The 22,116-nt window shown below is 44.9% G+C and overlaps 1 protein-coding gene across 2 annotated transcripts in view; it reads right to left on the bottom strand.

The window, feature by feature from the left end:
• The window catches only part of LOC124002150 (excitatory amino acid transporter 2-like), a 48,384-nt gene that overhangs the window by 11,757 nt on the left and 14,511 nt on the right, over positions 1–22,116 (bottom strand). For both annotated transcript variants that reach the window (XM_046309464.1, XM_046309475.1), the window contains exon 2: positions 5,567–5,706. In XM_046309464.1, coding sequence (XP_046165420.1) covers positions 5,567–5,696 — 130 coding nt within the window. In that variant the 5' untranslated portion in view covers positions 5,697–5,706. The remainder of the gene's footprint in view (positions 1–5,566; positions 5,707–22,116) is intronic.

The following is a 22,116-nucleotide window of genomic DNA, read 5'->3' as shown; positions in this document are numbered from 1 at the left end:
TATCCTGCAATGACTATATAACTATGTGCCCTAAACCCCACCTGACCTCAAATGCTTCTCATAGCTCAACCTTGATTAACATCCCTAACCCACTCTCCAAATCCCATCTACATGTACACCACCGTTCAAAAGGTGGGGTCACTTAGAAATGTCCTTGTTTTCCATGAAAACATACATGAAATTAGTTAGAAAATGAAAAGGAAATATAGTCAAGACGTTGACAAGGTTATATAATAATGATTTTTAATTGAAATAATAATTGTGTCCTTCAAACTTTGCTTTTGTAACGGCTGTTGGAAGGAGAAGGTGTGGACCAAAGCGCAGCGTGGGAAGTGTTCGTGATTATTTATTTAAAAAACTGAACACTGAGACAAAATAACTAAATGTAACAACACGAAACAGTTCTGTCTGGTGAAGACACAAAAACAGAAAACAACTACGCACAAGACACAGGCTACCTAAGTATGGTTCTCAATCAGAGACAACGAAAGACAGCTGCCTCTGATTGAGAACCACACCCGGCCAAACACACAGGAATAGAAAACATAGAACACATAAACATAGAATGCCCACCCCAACTCACACCCTGACCAAACCAAAATAGAGACATAAAAAGGATCTCTAGGGTCAGGGCGTGACAGCTTTTGTCAAAGAATCGTCCATTTGCAGCAATTACAGCCTTGCAGACCTTTTGCATTCCAGTTGTGAATTTGATGAGGTAATCAGAAGCACCTCCCACAAGTTGGATTGGCTTGACACTACTTATGTAGTATATGGTCAAGCTGCTCCCACAACAGCTCAATAGGGTTGAGATCCGTTTACTGTGCTGGCCACTTCATTATATACATATTACCAGCTGACTGCTTCTTCCCTAAATAGTTCTTGCATAGTTTGGAGCTGTGCTTTGGGTCATTGTCCTGTTGTAGGAGGAAATTGGCTCCAATTAAGCTCTGTCAACAGGGTATGGCATGGCATTGGAAAATGGAGTGAAAGCTTTCCTTCTTCAAGATCCCTTTCAACCTGTACAAATCTCCCACTTTACCACCACTAAAGCACCCCCAGACCATTACATTGCCTCCACCATGCTTGACAGATGGCATCAAGCACTCCTCCAGCATCTTTTAATATGTCTGCATCTCATGAATGTTCTTCTTTGTGATCCGAACACCTCCAACTTAGATTTGTCTGTCCATAACACTTTTTTCCAATATTCCTCTGTCCAGTGTCTGTGTTCTTTTGTCTATCCTATTCTTTTATTCTTATTGGCCAGTCTGAGATATGGCTTAACCTTTGCAACTCTGCCTAGAAGGCCAGCATCCCGGAGTCGCCTCTTCACTGTTTATTTAGTTATTTATTTTTATTTCACCTTTATTTAACCAGGTAGGCAAGTTGAGAACAAGTTCTCATTGACATTTGCGGCCTGGCCAAGATAAAGCAAAGCAGTTCGACACATACAACGACACAGAGTTACACATGGAGTAAAACAAGCATACAGTCAATAATACAGTATAAACATGTGAGCAAATGAGGTGAGATAAGGGAGGTAAAGGCAAAAAAAGGCCATGTTGGCAAAGTAAATACAATATAGCAAGTAAAACACTGGAATGGTAGATTTGCAGTGGAAGAATGTGCAAAGTAGAAATAATGGGGTGCAAAGGAGCAAAATAAATAAATAAAATAAATACAGTAGGGAAAGAGGTAGTTGTTTGGGCTAAATTATAGGTGGGCTATGTAAAGGTGCAGTAATCTGTGAGCTGCTCTGACAGTTGGTGCTTAAAGCTAGTGAAGGAGATAAGTGTTTCCAGTTTCAGAGATGTTTGTAGTTCGTTCCAGTCATTGGCAGCAAAGAACTGGAAGGAGAGGCGGCCAAAGAAAGAATTGGTTTTGGGGGTGACCAGAGAGATATACCTGCTGGAGCGTGTGCTACAGGTGGGTGATGCTATGGTAACCAGCGAGCTGAGATAAGGGGGACTTTACCTAGCAGGGTCTTGTAGATGACATGGAGCCAGTGGGTTTGGCGACGAGTATGAAGCGAGGGCCAGCCAACGAGAGCGTACAGGTCGGTACAGGTCGCAATGGTGGGTGACAAAACGGATTGCACTGTGATAGACTGCATCCAATTTGTTGAGTAGGGTATTGGAGGCTATTTTGTAAATTACATCGCCAAAGTCGAGGATTGGTAGGATGCAGAACGCCATAGGATGTTTTTTCGTTGGTTAAGGGCAGTCAGGTCTGGGGAGAACCAATGGCTATATCTGTTCCTGGTTCTAAATTTCTTGAATGGGGCATGCTTATTTAAGATGGTTAGGAAGGAATAAAAAAACAGGCATCCTGTACTGATGGGGTGAGATCAATATCCTTCCAGGATACCCTGGCAAGGTCGATTAGAAAGGACTGCTCGCTGAAGTGTTTCAGGGAGCGTTTGACAGTGATGAGTGGAGGTCGTTTGACCGCTGACCCATTACGGTTGCAGGCAATGAGGCAGTGATCGCTGAGATCTTGGTTGAAGACAGCAGAGGTGTATTTAGAGGGCAAGTTGGTTAGGATGATATCTATGAGGGTGCCCGTGTTTAAGGCTTTGGGGATGTACCTGGTAGGTTCATTGATAATTTGTGTGAGATTGAGGGCACCAGGTTTAGATTGTAGGATGGCTGAGATGTTAAGCATGTTCCAGTTTAGGTCGCCTAGCAGCATGAGCTCTGATAGATGCGGGGCAATCAGTTCACATATGGTGTCCAGAGCACAGCTGGGGGCAGAGGGTGGTCTATAGCAGGCGGCAACGGTGAGAGACTTGTTTTTAGAGAGGTGGATTTTTAAAAGTAGAAGTTCAAATTGTTTGGGTACAGACCTGGATAGTAGGACAGAACTCTGCAGGCTATCTTTGCAGTAGATTGCAACACCACCCCTTTGTCAGTTCTATCTTGTCTGGAAATGTTGTAGTTTGGGATTAAAATTTCAGAATTGTTGGTGGTCTTCCTAAGCCAGGATTCACACACAGCTAGAACATCCGGGTTATCAGAGTGTGCTAAAGCAGTGAATAAAACAAACTTAGGGAGGAGGCTTATAATGTTAACATGCATGAAACCAAGGCTATTACGTTTACAGAAGTCATCAAAAGAGAGCGCCTGGGCAATAGGAGTGGAGCTAGGCACTGCAGGGCCTGGATTCACCTCTACATCGCCAGAAGAACAGAGGAGGAGTAGGATAAGGGTACGGCTAAAATAAATAAGAATTGGTCGTCTAGAACGTCTAGAACAGAGATTAAAAGGAGGTTTCTGGGGGCGATAAAATAGCTTCAAGTTATAATGTACAGACAAAGGTATGGTAGGATGTGAATACAGTGGAGGTAAACCTAGGTATTAAGTGATGATGAGAGAGATGTTGTCTCTACAGAAACATCATTGAAACCAAGAGATGTCATCGCATGTGTGGGTGGTGGAACTAATAGATTGGATAAGGTATAGTGAGCAGGCCTAGAGGCTCTACAGTGAAATAAGCCAATAAACACTAACCAGAACAGCAATCGACAAGGCATATTGACATTAAGGTGAGGCATGCTTAGTCGAGTGATCAAAAGGGTCCAGTGAGTAGTGAGATTGGTTGGGGTCACGGCGATTCAGACAGCTAGCCGGGCCATCGGTAGAAAGCTAGCATAGGATGGAGGTCTGTTTTTAGCCACCTCGTGCGTTTCCGTCGGTAGGATTAGTGGGGTTCCGTGTGGTGGAAGGGATCAATGCAATTCGCAAAAAAAACAATAGATATAGTTATCTGGATAAGAGCGTCTCCTAAATGACTTAAATGTAAAAATGTAAATGTTAAAGGAGGCCCAATAATTTTTTTTTTTATAATTAAAAAAATTGTCCGATAGGTCTATTCAGATAGCAGCCGATAAGACAGCTAACGATTAGCGGACCGCAGATGGGCATTCAGGTAACGTCGCTACGGAGGAGCCAGCCAGATAACTCCCTCGGGTAGATAACATCGGTAGTCCAGTTGTGAAAGCCCAGTGGGGCTCTGAGTTGGCAGTAAAACGGGTCCGTATAGGTGATTATAGCCCAGGAGTGACTGATGGAACTCTTCAGCTGGCTAGCTACGGAATAATTGATGTTTGCTCCGGAATCGACGTAAGCCGATAGTCACACGGATAGCAGCTAGCTAGCGGCGAGATCCAGGTACAAATGTCCAGAGTTAGCGGTTGAAATCCGGGGACATGGAGAGAAAAATAGGCCCGGTATGTTCCGGTCCGAGCCGTGCCGTACAAAACTGGCGATAGATTTTCGAGCTAAAGGATAGCTGATGACCACAAACCGTGGTTAGCTGAATACTAACGATTAGCCAGTAAAGAAGCTAACTAGCTTCTGATTACCTTCTGGTTAGCTTAAGGCTAGCTTCTGGCTAGCCTGAATGGAGGATTACAGATTTGAGGCGAATAATACTTTCTTTTTTTTAAATATATATAAATTGGTGAGGTGGGTTGCAGGAGAGTGTTTTGGTGAGTTTATGGAAAATAAAAAATATATATAAAAATGTATGCGAGGAAAGTTGTAAATATATATATAAATATACGGGACACGACAAGACGAGGACAAAAGACGTCTGACTGCTATGCCATCTTGGTGACAAATAGAACTGTTGACATAGAGACTGGTGTTTTGCGGGTACTATTTAATGAAGCTGCCAGTTGAGGACTTGTGAGGCGTTTCTAAGTGACCCCAAACCTTTCAACGGCAGTGTATCCTAAACTAGCCCCCAACACCCCAACCTCTCCAGCCATGTCCTTCCACTCCCAACCCCTCCTACCTCTATTCTCCATGAAGCTGGCATCTGAGTGCTCCTGCCCCCTGTAGCTTTGTCTGCACACTGGCCCTGTGGTCAGTCTCTGTTCCTGTCCCTGGCTCTGTCTCCTCTGTCCTGCTCAGGCCAGACAAAACTAGGCCCAGACCCCAAACTACCTCCCTAGTAGGCAGCACTTTCTCTGCTACTAGATCCCTGCCAAATATCACAGGCCCTGGGAGGCTGTTTCACAACACAGTCAGCAATACAAACCTTTTAAGCTCACTGATATCTGTAAGCTGTTTTAGATTCAAGCACAGGTTCAGAAATGTAACCTCACCCCGTTGATGCTGTACACCTGCTGGACGAGGAGGGCCCTTGTTTTCCTGTGCAGGGAGCATCCTACATCTCTAACCCTCTCTGTGATCGCTAATGATCAATGCCGCTATGGGAGCCGCTATGAGAGTGTTCTGCCAAGTGGTCTGTGATGTACATATTACACATGCTCACACACACAGGAAAGAAGGTTGGGAGAAAGGAAGGAGGGGAAAGAGATAGAGAGAGAGATTGTGATATTGGAATACCTAGGATAGGCCCTTGTAATCCTTCTCAGCATCCCCTCCCCCCTTAAAATATTTAGATGCACTATTGTAAAGTGGTTGTTCCACTGGATGTCATAAGGTGAATGCTCACACACATTTGAAAGAAGGTCTGGGAGAAAGAAGGTCTGCTAAATGACTTAAATGTAAATGTAAATATTGTGCTTGGTAAAACAGCTGATGATTGTACTGACCGAGTACAGTGAGCGTGAGCAGCAGGTTCTTGAAAAGAGAAGAGAAGCAGCTGATACACTTGTTCCTGGGCCTGGCCTCGATGGGCTCCAGGTGACTTTCGTGCATCCTCACCTCCACTTGCTTAGGCATGATGCTGGCACTGTGTCAGAGAGAAAGAGGGAGACAGAGAGAGAAAGAGGGAGCCAGAGAGAGAGAGAAAGTTATTTAAACATGCATAATCTGCATTTGACAGGCCCCCAGTTTGATACATCAGTCACATGTCTGGCGAAACTATAGATGTACATTATATGATCATAACGCATGTCCTTGTGACTATCCTCATATTGTGAGCGTGAGGAAGGAGGTTAGATTGGTTCTTCACAGTAAAATAGATGAACCATCCCCAATCCAACTCAGCCTTTGTTTTGGATGTTCAGGGTTGAATAACCTGCCTATCGATTGGTCCAGCGTACCACCTACTGTACATGTGTAATGGATGTGAAACGGCTAGCTTAGTTAGCGGTGCACGCTAAATAGCGTTTCGATCGGTGACGTCACTTGCTCTGAGACCTTGAAGTAGTGGTTCCCCTTGCTCTGCAAGGGCCACGGCTTTTGTGGAGCGATGGGTAACGATGCTTCGAGGGTGACTGTTGTTGATGTGTGCAGAGGGTCCCTGGTTCGCGCCCGGGTATGGGCGAGGGTGACTGTTGTTGATGTGTGCAGAGGGTCCCTGGTTCGCGCCCGGTAAGGGCGAAGGGACGCTATAAAGTTATACTGTTACACATGCAACCCTATTTTTACAGCGATAAAATGGCCATGTCATAAAATCAAATGCTCTGTTTACAAACATCATAGAAACGATGACGGGTTTATATCGTCACTCTTGATGACAGGATCAACCTTCACTCTTCTTCAATAGTCTCTAAGGAGCTATGAAATTAACCCCTACTTTCAGTGTGAAGAAAATGTATCCTAAACATCAACCAGTCAAATGTAGACACATACTCTAAGACACAACCAAAATCAGCCAGGGAAACACCAACTTGAGAACAATCTCTCCATCGTGGTCCCCGCTGAGTTAATGGGAGGGGGACTTTAACCATGAACTGATTTCAGCTGAAGTATCCAGTAGCCCAGAGGACAACACAGGTTCCCCTAGGGGTGGGCCACGGTCCCTCTCTGAACCTTCACTGAGAGAAGTAGAGGAAGAGAGAGTGATGGAGGGAGGAAGGGAAAGAGGGGATGTAGAGAGGTGGAGGAGGCAGTCTATAACAAGGCCTATTGGAGATAATGGGGAATGGTACAAGAGTAACAGACAGACTGACTGACAGTTTGAACTGACAGTTTGAACTTATCTGGACAATATTTTTCTCACATGTTCCTTCTTTACCTCTTATTTTCTCAATTTCTCCATTATCGTATGTCCGGAGGTTCCAGTCAGTATGGCTGGCCTACAGGAACTGAAATGGGGCTTTTGACCAGTAATTATCTGTCTGTAATAATGGTATGGGAAAAAATTATGCATTTTATTTTGTGAATTGGTTTCTTGCATCAAACAACACAACATTTTCAGTCACCTCTTTGACTGAAGCACAAGTGGATAAACAGGTTAATGTCAAGCCCTACATGTTTTTTTTTCCAGCCATCTCATGGAATATAGGCTTACATTGAGCACCAAACATTGGCTGCTACTGTAGGCTGAATGACACAACAGCTATTTCCAAGTTAAAATGTTATGGGATGCATTTTCTCCATTGTTTCTGGTGGTAGGCCACTCTGGTAGGCCTACATTATGATCAAATAGCCACTGTCTGAAACTTTAACTCAAAGTGGATACAACCTCAGTGTTCACAGTAAACGCACTGGAAGTATTTCACAAAGTTCATGTGCTCAGCAGACCTGAAATTTGCTCAGTGCCAGAAGAATGTTGGCCGTCAACTAGACTTTTAAAGTAGCTTTACAAAATTGAAGTGTTTGCTCATTAGAGCAGTCTAAATAAGATACTATTTGTGTTAATTGGAGAAATGAGAGGAGGGACAGCTGTGGTTGTCATACAACACTCACACAAGTGTGAAGGAAGATGACGATGACATGTTGGGAAGGAGAGGGAATGGTTTACTAGAGAGACGGACACATCTTTGTTTCTCAATTCATACATCTCTATTATGTCATTCACAATCCACTGTCCCAGCAATTTGTTTGAAAAACATCTTTAGAATTTCACTTTAAAACATCAGTCAATTATCTCACAGAGATGATTGTTTAATTTGTCAGTCACCATGCGCACACTGACCCTATTCATGAAGCATGACAGTTAATAGATTACAGAGAAGGACGAAGAGGAAATAAACTGAATCAGTGATTCTGAACTTTGACCGTACCCCTGGGGTTAGCAGTACCACAGTCACAAATACACAGTGGGTGTCCCAGTCTCCTCAATAGACCTCTGTTGCTCACATCCTTACCCTCATGGACACTAATGGCTAAACGGAATTGAGAGACTTCAACCTAGTCATCATTCATCAAGTATTTTTTTTACAGTGGTAGAGCGAAAGACGGCCAGAACACAGTTAGAGAGCAACGTAGCTAAGATTCTGTATTTTACTTTGGGAATAAGCCAAAGTATTGACACATTTAAAAAAAAAAACCTTATAGATTCAGTGTTGCACAATGGGACACCGTTCATTGGACACACAGGCAAACACACATACACACACAACCACACGTTCTGAGGAGAAGATGTAAGAAAGGGGTTCTCAGCCTCTGTAACTATGTGTCTAAGCCTTGACTATAGGATAGAACAGCTGGCCTGTTCCTAGGCACACAGACGGAGCGAAGACTCTCACTTATTCACTTCCTATTTCATACGTGTGAAAAAGCAGAAAGGACATGTAAACACCATGCACAGGCACACACCAGTCATCATCACACTATCATCACAGCTGTTATTATTGCTTTGGGTTGTCGGAGGAGAAGCCATATTAATTAGAAGGAAACGTGATACAAAACAATCCATTTGTAGTATGGAGAGATCTACTGCATGACTGCTGTTAATTGAATCCTTTTCCCTCTCTTTTCATTATAGTTAGACCGAGGGCGAGGGGGGAGTGGGGAGGGTTGTGACATTATGATTAACTATGAATGGCACTCGCATTAGTTCTCCTGTCACAGTACTAGCCGATACAAGATCTGTCCAGACAAGAGCCTTCCAATTCAACAGAATAACTAGCAAATTAGAGCAAGCCACTAATGCATTCTCCTGCATTAGTGCCAATTTCATTTTTCAGCTGAAAAATCACATATCCATATTTTTTGGCACATCTATCTTCAAGTTTGTATCATCAGATCAGATAGGATAAGAAAATGCCATTTCAGTATATGACAGTATATGCCACATATGATATGTGTGCATTGTCACACATACTATACATTAGTACTGTATTACATAGTACATTATAGTTTATTGTAATGTTACTACTGTACTTTGTATCAAGCTACAATGTTTATACACACCACATATTTATTTATATACTGGATTCTTGACATAGCTCACTACAATATATCTACGGCTCTAGACATCATTCTTTGTATTTCTTGTGTAAATGATTCCAGTGCACATACGTGTTGATTTCATTTTGATTACTGTTACAGAGCTATTTGAGATTTTAATTGGATTTGTCACGACGTTCTTGATTATTATTCTTGTTTTTCTATTTTTATTATTTGTGTACTTGTTTGACATTTTACTGCATTGTTAGGAGCTAGTAACATAAGCATTTTGCTGCACCCGCTAAAACATCTGCTAAACTGTGTATGCAACCAATAAACCTTGATTTGATGTATTCTTAATCATGGAAAGATCATTGGGTTCCCTAATATCACAAAAGGTAGGTGCACCTCTCACTGGGCCACCAAAGGCTTGATGCACACTAGGTGAGAACTGAGAGGTGACATGGGGATAGTAGAAAACCTGAACATCCATTTTCTGTTTCTGTTTAGTTCCTCTATAATGAAATTGATTTCAAATCACCATGGCCAGACATGCCATCTGTGATCATATCACTTTATGGCTAATGCCATGTGAACACACCTTCAGGCCTATAGTCTCTTTCTAGGCACAGACGGTACCTTCAGGTCTGATCTTCCCATGCAAAAAGATTTCTCTGGGTTTCCTGGCTTGACTTTTTTCCCACTTAGCATCAACTGTTATGACAATAACCCTGTCTGTGAGTATAAGCTGCCTGTAGAAAATGCACTAGACACGTTCAAACATCTCCATGTTCCAAAAGTGCAGGTTTTCTCTGCTCATTAGCGACACCAGCAGACCACAGATGCCCTTCCATCAATCAACAATAGGATCTCGGTGCCAGAGATTAATAGAGATGAGCAGAGTATTGCAGGAATGCACTTACTTCATCTCTGGTGCGGTCGAGATGAGTGCTGTGTACATTGACCAAAGTTAGATAATCTTCAGCCTCAGGCTAGGCTCTATAGAAGGAGTCAGACAGCCAATAGAAAGACAAGGTGGAATCCCTTCTGCTTCATCAGACACTGTCATATGTATGTCAGATGATATAACACCCCAGCACATTAACCTGAGGGCTACGAATGGATCTTCCCAAAAACTCAGCTACAGTTCACTGTAGGCCAGCAACTCCTCTTTAGCATCCAGCAAGACAAGAGCATCCAGCCACACTGACCAGAGCTGCCCAGTCAGTCCTGATGTCTGTCACTACCATTGAAGTGGACCAGACATGTGTCCAAAGGATGCACATTCTAACACACAGATTCACACACACCATACAGATGGCTAGAGGGAGGAGTCAACAGCCTAGTTTCAAAGTGAAAATCCCTCAATTCCTTAATCCATTCCCTACTGGATCTTCCTAGCCAGAAAGCACTCTCTAATCTGGGTTTCATAACCTCTGGATGGTCCTAGACAGGAAGCACTCTCTAATCTGGGCTTCATAACCTCTGGATGGTCCTAGCCAGGAAGCACTCTCTAATCAGGGCTTCATAACCTCTGGATGGTCCTAGCCAGGAAGCACTCTCTAATCTGGGTTTCATAACCTCTGGATGGTCCTAGCCAGGAAGCACTCTCTAATCTGGGTTTCATAACCTCTGGATGGTCCTAGCCAGGAAGCACTCTCTAATCAGGGCTTCATAACCTCTGGATGGTCCTAGCCAGGAAGCACTCTCTAATCTGGGTTTCATAACCTCTGGATGGTCCTAGCCAGGAAGCACTCTCTAATCTGGGCTTCATAACCTCTGGATGGTCCTAGCCAGGAATCACTCTCTAATCTGGGCTTCATAACCTCTGGATGGTCCTAGCCAGGAAGCACTCTCTAATCTGGGCTTCATAACCTCTGGATGGTCCTAGCCAGGAAGCACTCTCTAATCTTGGCTTCATAACCTCTGGTTGGGCCAGCGGAAGAGTCTGAGAGACCTTCTGCTGGAGAGATGAGCTAGTTTATGGCACGGGATGGAAACAATGTTTAACGTTGTCGTGTAGCAGTGTCCAGCTATGTCATCAGACAATATACTGTATACTTCACCCAGCATCCCCGATACTGGTTCAGGGTGAAATGTTGCATCAGAAAACCTCTGGTTCCTGGTAATGTGGAGGTCACAAGTGGTTAACTTTATGTATGGATATCAGGGTCAATACACAACATAGAGGGATTAAGTCCCATCACCACGGTTTTTGATCAGGAATCCTAATCCTATATATCATGTATTTATGTATATATCATATGTCAGTATTTTTCTAAAATATAATATAATAGTTGCCATGTACAGTACCAATCAAACATTTTGACACACCTACTCATTCAAGCGTTTTTCTTTATTTGTCATCAAGGCAAAGGGTGGCTACTTTGAAGAATCTCAAATATAAAATGTTTTTGATTTATTTAACTGTAAAGTAGTGCGTAACTAACTGCAGGGAAGTCAGGCGGAGGAGAGCAGAAATAGGTAGCAAATGGAGCCCTTTATTGAGGCGAACAAAACACGGCACTCAGAAAACTAAACACACATGGGTTACAATAACCCGGCGCAAACCAGCCTGGAGTACACATACATTTACAAAAACAATTCCACACACAGACATGGGGGGAAACAGAGGGTTATATGCAAGACGAGTAATGAGGGAATGAAACCAGGTGTGCGGGAAAACAAGACAAAACAAATGGAAAATGAAATGTGGATCGGCGATGGCTAGAAGACCGGTGACGTCGACCGCCGAACGCCGCCCGAACAAGGAGAGGGACCGACCTCGGCGGAAGTCGTGACATTAACACTTTTTGGGTTAGTAAATGATTCCACGTGATATTTCCTAGTTTTGTTGTCTTCACTATTATTATACAATGTAGAAAATAATAAAAAATAAAGAAAAACCCTTGAAGGTGTGTTCAAACTTTTGGCTGGTACTGTATGTGTCAGTAAGTACTGAATAGTAATCATTTTTTCATTCTAGCCCTATATCAAGAACGCTATATCCATCCGATTGATATAAAAGCGTAATCAACATTTTCAAACGCGACGAAGAAGTCATACATAAATTTAGGTAACGTTATGACAATATCTAAAACAATCTCAATCTATGAAATAACAGATATCACTGCATTCAGACTGAACGTTGACTTCACAGATGAAGGAGAATACCTCTAGGGTTGTCATCACACTGATTTGTCCCCTGTCTCCCATCGGCACTGGATTTCACAACCTACAGTATAGAGTACTATTACATCACTCTAATCCAGGAAATGTGTTGGAAAGCTATTTCCTCTCAAAGACAAATGACCATCAGCCCAACAAAAGCCAGAGGAATGGCGTCACTGCCAACAGAGGTTGTGGCATGAGATATCACTCATCCCAAATTCCTTGACTTGTCATACTCTTTCAGACATTTCTAGCTCGGAGAGGAAAGAGACCATTTTGGGGAGAGGGATTCGCAGATACTGGGGTGACACCACCACCCAAGCCAAAATTGGGGCCTATAAGGGGTAGGGCAGAGGGAGGGAGGCAGCAATCCCTGCTCTTGGCTGGGACCATGTGAAGCTCTCCGCTTCTCCTCTTCTCCCTCTGAGGGGCTTTTGTCTCGCCTGCAAACAGTGGTGTTGGCCCCAAGTCGCCCGGCCAAGAGCTGAGTCCAAGCTGGCAGTGGCGAGAAAGGGAGAGATGGAGGGAGGCGGTATGGAGGGTACGAGTGGTGGGAGGGGGGCAGTGGGCATGTCAAGAATGCCAGTCCCATTGAGAGCCGTTGATGTCATGCCTATGCCCACCGTGGGAGAGCAGAGAAGAGGAGTGGAGGGGGGTGAGGCCCCCTTTTCTCTCCCCCCCACCCCTCCCTCCACAGTTCTCTTTTTCCGGAATGAATGAATCTTTCAGGAGCGGCAGGCCATTGTGTCCCATAATCGAAGGCGTTTATCCCAATTTTATGCTGCTTTCCCGGGGCGAGGAGGTTCCCCGAGCTCTGGCTTTCAGAGGTCCGTTGTGGTGCAGTCAGCACCCAGAGGAGTTGTCATAGCAACGCACCGCGCAACAGACAGAATGGGAAGAGAGGAGGTTCGATGGCTGCTGTGCACACACAGTCTCTTTCTCTCTGTCTCACACACACACACACAGACAGACAGACAGACAGACAGACAGACAGACAGACAGACAGACAGACAGACAGACAGACAGACAGACAGACAGACAGACAGACAGACAGACAGACAGACAGACAGACAGACAGACAGACAGACAGACAGACAGACAGACAGACAGACAGACAGACAGACAGACAGACAGACAGACAGACAGACAGACAGACTTGATAGATTAATGGAGGTAGCAGGCACCTTAGATTGTCATTTCAACTAAAGAAAGTAAGTCCTCAAGGAACAGTGTGTAAAAAAAAACATCAAATACACCCAGACACTATGGCAACAGCTTTAAAACCACAGCAGCTTAACTAGGCTTTTCCCACACCACCTCGCTCACATACCAAAGAACTATCCCAATTAAAATCAGCACAATACAGTACAACAGTACTCCACACAGGACAATACACTGACATTTCTGTATAGCACATAAGGCAAGGCACTGGTGTGAATCTAACTACATTGTGACTCCAGAGTTTTTGCTTTCGAACACTTGTCTTGAAACTCTCCAGTGTGCTGGTTATAATGTGTGTGGTGCCAGAGCTGGAGGGCCAAGGTGATGTAAATGACCTGCAGTTTCCCAGTGGGCTCTGAGGGGCCCCATGCCCGTTCTCATGACTGTAGCATCACAATATGGCTGTGAGGTAGAGATAGCTGGAGGTGGGCCAGGCAGGCCCCGGATATCTGTTGACCCCTTTGGGGCCTCCCAGCCACTTCCCATGCAGTGGGAGATGGGATCACACACTAGCCTGGATGGCTGTGAAAGATGATGCTAACCTCTTAGCAAACACGTAAGGTTATGCCATGCGTAAAAAGAAGGAGATACATTCTTCAAAGTGACGGAAAGGGGAAAGTTGTTAGCAAGTCTTCATTACTTATTCCACGAGGGTGGATTGGGTGAATGGACTCCAAGACATGTAGATGGTTGGACATGTATAGACACTGTCACTGTTGAGGAAACAACTGAATGGTTGTGCCAGAGGTGCTCAGAGAGATCTGACAACTATGTGGTGTAGAGAATATCTGATATTTCCTACATAATGGTCTCCAGTTGCCAATCAGACCAAATTGCACACTCGGCTGCTGAACATTTCTCCCTGTTTGTGCCTCCCGGCCTCTTCATATTAACAGAGCCAGAGCAGGACTGTGTGTGTGTGTGTGTGTGTGTGTGTGTGTGTGTGTGTGTGTGTGTGTGTGTGTGTGTGTGTGTGTGTGTGTGTGTGTGTGTGTGTGTGTGTGTGTGTGTGTGTGTGTGTGTGTGTGTGTGTGTGTGTGTGTGTGTGTGTGTGTGTGTGTGTGTGTGTGTGTCTCAACCTGGCTCGGGGTCGATGTTGGTCAAGCTGTTCTACTGCACTGGACCAAGAGGACTGTCCACTTTAGCCCCTCAGAGGGAGAAGAAGTGAACTTCACAAGATCCCAGCCAAGAACAGGGATAGCTGCTTGCCCCTCTCCCTCCCCCTCCTTTCTCCCCCTTGCAGGCATGGTGTGACCCCTGTACCCATATTCCTCTTTCCCCCTCCCTCCTTCATGCCAAGGCCACACACACACACACACACACACACACACACACACACACACACACACACACACACACACACACACACACACACACACACACACACACACACACACACACACACACACACACACACACACACACACACACACACACTATTTAGAGAAAACATATCAGCCTCATTGTAATTATCCTGGATCTGCACACATGGGATGCCACTTCAACATTGAGTTATTTCAGTCAATATGGCTCCTTCAGGTCATGTGACATGGCCTGTGAAATGTGATATGTCTAAGTCCTGGAAAAAAGCTTTGCCATGGCACTTCCATGTTTTAACGAGAGAGAGAGAGAGAGAGAGAGAGAGAGAGAGAGAGAGAGAGAGAGAGAGAGAGAGAGAGAGAGAGAGAGAGAGAGAGAGAGAGAGAGAGAGAGAGAGAGAGAGCTGGCTGAATCCGATTCATCTGTGCCATATTAATAGAGTGAGTAAGAAAAACAAAGACAGTGATTAAGGGTGAGTAAGAGTGAATGAGTTAGTGAGTGAATGAGTGAGCGAGAGGGAGAGAGAGTAAATAAATTAGTGAATGAATGAATCTCTCAGTTTTTCTCTCTGTCCCTCTCCTCCTCTATTCTTGTATCCCTTTTCCTATTCGCTCCCTCCAACTGCTATTCAGTCTCTCTCCACCTCTTACTCTCTCTCCTATGCTCCCCCCTGCTTTCTCTCTTTCTCTCTCTTCCATACTCATAGATCGTAATAAACAATACATTCTCTCAATTTCCATCTCTCACGCTTCTCTCCCTTACAGTCTTTTATGGTCTGATGCTGCTGTCAGCTTGTGGTTTTGTTGGCTCTCACAAAGACACCCCAGGGATTTGGTTTCTGGGCTGTCCATCTCCCTCCACCACTCTCCACCTCTCCCCCAACCACCCCTCACTTCCTCACCTTTCTCCATCTCTTCCCAGACATCCCTCCACCTCTCCACCTCCCTCCACCTCTCTCCATCTCTCCCCAACTCCCTCCCTTGGATGAAAATGCTGCAGAATGAAAGGCCAGCAGCGAATCTAGGAGATTTCCCTCATCGCACTTTCCTTTTCTCCCACTCCATCTATCCCTCGTTCCCTCCGCCTAATCAGAGACGGGCTATGTTCCTACGCTAGAGCGTCTCTCCACCTCTATTCTCGCCTCTCTCTGTCCTCTCGTTTCTCTACTTTTCTCCATCCCTGTGTTCACGCTTGCATGAGACAGTGCTGCTATCATTAGTGCTGGCGCATCTGTTTAACAGAGCTGGCTGTAGAGCACAGAAGAGAAGAGCGCAGCTTTTGATGGCTTCAGTCCGATCCCCACAGGAGCTCATTAAATCCGGAAGGCAGGCCCACCACACCCCCTCCTACACCGCTACACTGCACTGATCTATTAGAATGAGAGGGAGGGGGAGGGAGGGAGGGAGGGAGGGAGGGAGGGAGGGAGGGAGGGAGGGGGAGGGAGGAGGGGGAGGGAGGGAGGGAGGGAGGGAGGGAGGGAGGGAGGGAGGGAGCGAAGGGGGGTGAAGGAGGGAGCAAAGGAGGGAGGGATAGATAGATGGATGGATGGAGGAAGAGAGGGGGCAGGAGATAGAGATGGGAGGAGGAGGAGAACATGAGGGAAGGTGTGGGTGTTGGAAGAGGGAGGGAGACAAAGAAAGGGGGTGAGAAAGAGAGAGACTAAGCGATAATGGAAAGAGAGTGAAGGGGAAAATGGGAGTGGATGGTTCAAGTGTAACATAGAGAGGCCAGATTAAAGCAACCAATTGAGGTGGAGATGGAGTATGTATTGTAAGTGTATTTGTATCTGAGAGGGATCCAGTCTGAGGGTTACAGGAGAGGCTGACATCTGTGTTAGAAGGCTCACCCTGTGAAATTAGATTTTTGCATCTACAAAACCATTTCTGTTTCATACATCACTAGGGCCACACTCTCAAATACATGTGTGCAGATACACATGCATATACACACACACGCATATACACACACACACACACACACACACACACACACACACACACACACACACACACACACACACACACACACACACACACACACACACACACACACACACACACACACACACACACACACACACACACACACACACACACACACACACACACACACACACACACACACACACACAGAGAAAGTAAGAGGACTAGGGAGGATGAATGTGCTTTTACTAATTAAAAACTCCAGTCTGAGGACAACCCTTCAGACGCAGCATAGCTCTCCTCTCCTCTACTCTCCTCACCCCACGGTATCGTTCTACACTTAGAAAACTGTGTTCCAAAAGGGTTTTTCAGCTGTTAGGAGAGTCACACTCTTAGAAAACAAGGTGCTATATATAAACTAAAATGGTTATTTTGCTGTCCCCACAGGAGAACACTTTGAACAACCCTTTTTGGTTCCAGATAAAACTATTTGGGGTTCCATGTAAAACCCTCTGTAGAAAGGGTTCTACCTGGAACCAAAAGGGTTTTACCTGCAACCAAAAAGGGTTCTTCAAAGGGTTCTCCTATGGGGACAGCTGAAGAACCCTCTAAGGTTCTATATACTGTAGCACCTTTGTTTCTAAGAGTGTGACTCTCCTTTCTTGTCTTCACACCACCCCAGGCAGCCAGCATTCCTCCACACTGACATAAAGACACACATAAGTGCAGGCACACACATAGACAGGCACATTACACCATATACTGGCAGCCCTATATGCTAATACCTAGTGCACAGTCAATACATCCAGCTCCATGCTGAACTGTTCATATCACAGAAGGTTGGTGGCACCTTAATTGGGGAGGATGGGTCGTAATAATGGCTGGAGGGTATAAGTGGAATGGTTTTAAGTACATCGAACACAGGATTTCCATGCGTTTGATGCCATTCCATTCGCTCAGTTCCAACCATTATTATGAGCCGTCCTCCCCTCAGTAGCCTCCTGAGGTTCATATACAGGCTTGACAATAACCCAGAGACATCCAGCGATATCCACTATACACGCGATGTCTATACAAACCTTATATGGAATGTGCTTCATTAGTGCAGACAGTCTCTGTCATCTATCAGCTGCTCTGTATCAAGACACAACATATCATACTGCTACCGCTACTCTAGAGATACATACCTACAGAAGCACTATATGGCATCTATCAACAAAAAAAAATGTAAAGCTCACTAAACAGCAAGTACCACAGTAGTTGTACAGCACTATATGGAAAGAGTGCACTGAACATTCATACTGTTCTGTGACAAACTTAAATCCTTGGTAAACACGTGTAAACTCTAATAGAACCAGGCTAATAGATGTTGACAGTGAGGGCATCAAGTATTCATTTTGTATTTTGTCTCTCTAATTGTGTCACTGTGTCTGTGTTGGATAATACATTTAAACCAGGATGCAGATCAATACCAGCTAGCACCGTGGGGAGGGAGAGGAGCAAGGGAGAGGATGGAGGGAGATGAGGGAGGGAGAGGAGAGAGGGAGAGGAGCGAGGGAGAGGAGCAAGGGAGAGGAGGGAGGGAGAGGATGGAGAGGAGGGAGAGGAGGGAGGGAGAGGTGGGAGGGAGAGGAGCGAGGGAGAGGAGGGAGGGAGAGGAGGGAGAGGAGCGAGGGAGAGGATGGCTGGTATCTGGGATGCAGCAGAGTGTGACAGAGTTGTCAGTGGAGTAGCAAGGTTTTGCTCAGAAGACTCATCTCCTCTCTTTCTTCCTTCCTTTCTCATTCTCTAATCTATACATCTCTTTATACAATGTATTTTATCTGCATCTCTGTAATAAGCACTAGTTATGCTGCTGATCATTGCCTTGCTTGTCCTGATGTGTCTGAACAAATAGCCCTGGGTAAGAAATACATTTCTCAGCCAAGATCCTGTTGCCAAAAAATCTGGAACACTGGACTGGATTCTGAGCAAACAAGTGCAGAGCATACTAATAAACCTATTGCATTGATGGGAAAAAGTCTAGCTGGACCAGATCAGCTTTCCTAATGACTAGCCTAGCACTGTGCGTTCCACTCAATTCAAACAAACGTTGGGGACATACAGTACATAACTCAACGACAATTTATATACCAAATGTCTTTTGAAGTAGGACCCTAGGGCTTGCAGGTAAGCACGATTTGCCTTGCATTTAAAAGCCTGTGCTTTATGACTACTTTTTTTCAGTTCATACTTTGGCACGCCACGTTTGCTGTCCTTTCAGAACCACGTTGAGCGGGACGACCGCCTGCTGTTCTTTCAGAACCCCATCCGACTCTGGCTGCACAAAACCTTCAGTGAAAACAGAGGAGTTTTACATGAAAAACAATGATGGCAAACACCATACAGAATTTTATAGCGTACAGTAGGCACGAGGCCCGAAGACTGTATAGGAATAGGCATATCATCTACAGTCTACTGGCATATTGAATGTGTTGGAGACTGGGTAGCCTATTGCCGCCTGCTGAACATGTGAAATGCCCTTGAGGGCTGGTCCCTGGTTCATTGTTTTTCTTTCCACATCATGATTCGCTGCATGTTTTGTCAAACTGTGTAGATATTTCTACAGCCTCACGCAGTTATGGAATGCTGTTGGGAGGGAGGGAGGGAGGGCTGGGGGTGGACAGCTTTTTCCCTCCCATTTATGTCAACTAGCCTACTACCAGTGGGAGTCCATCATAATTACTTACATGTACCAACATGTATTTCTCCCATCAAGTGTCTGATGCTCACACATGTAATCTCCAAATGCACGCCCAGGGAATCCTCTAAGGGTGTGTTATATCCTTGAATCGAGGTCTGAGCCACAAAACTAAAATTCCCCCAAATACCCCAGCCTAAGAATCCCCTTTTGTGTGATTCCCTGCGCTGTTCTCTCAACTGCCAGACTCTCAGTGAGTTAAAGACAGCAACCTTCTATGGAAAGTTTGAGTTGTTCTGTAACAAAACAGTGTGTAATTGATTTCAAACAACATCTATGACATCTGAATCAGAAAGACCCTAGTGATTTCCCGCCGACAAGTCGGTCTTGTCTCTTCATTCACCATCATTACGGGCCTGCTTGTGCGTTCGACACAGCTACACTTATCTCACAGTGTTAGTTCGGTGTTTTTAACACAGACAGATATATTAGTAAAGGCCCAAGCCCAGGGAGGGGAGTTGGTGCAAAATACGATATGATTACAATAGATTAATATCGAAGGACGTCAACGTTATTTGCTTCCCACTAATTACAGAAGCCACAAAACCCAGGCAACAGCAGACCCACACAAGTTTTTTTTTTTTTTTTTCACCTTTATTTAACCAGGTAGGCAAGTTGAGAACAAGTTCTCATTTACAATTGCGACCTGGCCAAGATAAAGCAAAGCAGTTCGACAGATACAACGACACAGAGTTACACATGGAGTAAAACAAACATACAGTCAATAATACAGTATAAACAAGTCTATATACAATGTGAGCAAATGAGGTGAGAAGGGAGGTAAAGGCAAAAAAGGCCATGGTGGCAAAGTAAATACAATATAGCAAGTAAAACACTGGAATGGTAGTTTTGCAATGGAAGAATGTGCAAAGTAGACATAAAAATAATGGGGTGCAAAGGAGCAAAATAAATAAATTAATTAAATACAGTTGGGAAAGAGGTAGTTGTTTGGGCTAAATTATAGGTGGGCTATGTACAGGTGCAGTAATCTGTAAGATGCTCTGACAGTTGGTGCTTAAAGCTAGTGAGGGAGATAAGTGTTTCCAGTTTCAGAGATTTTTGCAGTTCGTTCCAGTCACTGGCAGCAGAGAACTGGAAGGAGAGGCGGCCAAAGAAAGAATTGGTTTTGGGGGTGACCAGAGAGATATACCTGCTGGAGCGTGTGTTACAGGTGGGAGATGCTATGGTGACCAGCGAGCTGAGATAAGGGGGGACTTTACCTAGCAGGGTCTTGTAGATGACATGGAGCCAGTGGGTTTGGCGACGAGTATGAAGCGAGGGCCAGCCAACGAGAGCGTACAGGTCGCAATGGTGGGTAGTATATGGGGCTTTGGTGACAAAACGGATTGCACTGTGATAGACTGCATCCAATTTGTTGAGTAGGGTATTGGAGGCTATTTTGTAAATGACATCGCCAAAGTCGAGGATTGGTAAGATGGTCAGTTTTACAAGGGTATGTTTGGCAGCATGAGTGAAGGATGCTTTGTTGCGAAATAGGAAGCCAATTCTAGATTTAACTTTGGATTGGAGATGTTTGATATGGGTCTGGAAGGAGAGTTTACAGTCTAACCAGACACCTAAGTATTTGTAGTTGTCCACGTATCCTAAGTCAGAGCCGTCCAGAGTAGTGATGTTGGACAGGCGGGTAGGTGCAGGTAGCAATCGGTTGAAGAGCATGTATTTAGTTTTACTTGTATTTAAGAGCAATTGGAGGCCACAGAAGGAGAGTTGTATGGCATTGAAGCTTGCCTGGAGGGTTGTTAACACAGTGTCCAAAGAAGGGCCGGAAGTATACAGAATGGTGTCGTCTGCGTAGAGGTGGATCAGGGACTCACCAGCAGCAAGAGTGACCTCATTGATGTATACAGAGAAGAGAGTCGGTCCAAGAATTGAACCCTGTGGCACCCCCATAGAGACTGCCAGAGGTCCGGACAGCAGACCCTCCGATTTGACACACTGAACTCTATCAGAGAAGTAGTTGGTGAACCAGGCGAGTCAATCATTTGAGAAACCAATGCTGTCGAGTCTGCCGATGAGGATGTGGTGGTTGACAGAATCGAAAGCCTTGGCCAGATCAATGAATACGGCTGCACAGTAATGTTTCTTATCGATGGCGGTTAAGATATCGTTTAGGACCTTGAGCGTGGCTGAGGTGCACCCATGACCAGCTCTGAAACCAGATTGCATAGCAGAGAAGGTATGGTTAGATTCGAAATGGTCGGTAATCTGTTTGTTGACTTGGCTTTCGAAGACCTTAGAAAGGCATGGTAGGATAGATATAGGTCTGTAGCAGTTTGGGTCAAGAGTGTCCCCCCCTTTGAAGAGGGGGATGACCGCAGCTGCTTTCCAATCTTTGGGAATCTCAGACGACACGAAAGAGAGGTTGAACAGGCTAGTAATAGGGGTGGCAACAATTTCGGCAGATAATTTTAGAAAGAAAGGGTCCAGATTGTCTAGCCCGGCTGATTTGTAGGGGTCCAGATTTTTCAGCTCTTTCAGAACATCAGCTGAATGGATTTGGGAGAAGGAGAAATGGGGAAGGCTTGGGCGAGTTGCTGTTGGGGGTGCAGTGCTGTTGACCGGGGTAGGAGTAGCCAGGTGGAAAGCATGGCCAGCCGTAGAAAAATGCTTATTGAAATTCTCAATTATGGTGGATTTATCAGTGGTGACAGTGTTTCCTATCTTCAGTGCAGTGGGCAGCTGGGAG

Source organism: Oncorhynchus gorbuscha, linkage group LG02, assembly GCF_021184085.1.
Source record: "Oncorhynchus gorbuscha isolate QuinsamMale2020 ecotype Even-year linkage group LG02, OgorEven_v1.0, whole genome shotgun sequence".
NCBI classification, from domain to species: domain Eukaryota; kingdom Metazoa; phylum Chordata; class Actinopteri; order Salmoniformes; family Salmonidae; genus Oncorhynchus; species Oncorhynchus gorbuscha.
This window is presented reverse-complemented; position numbering and strand designations above follow the sequence as displayed.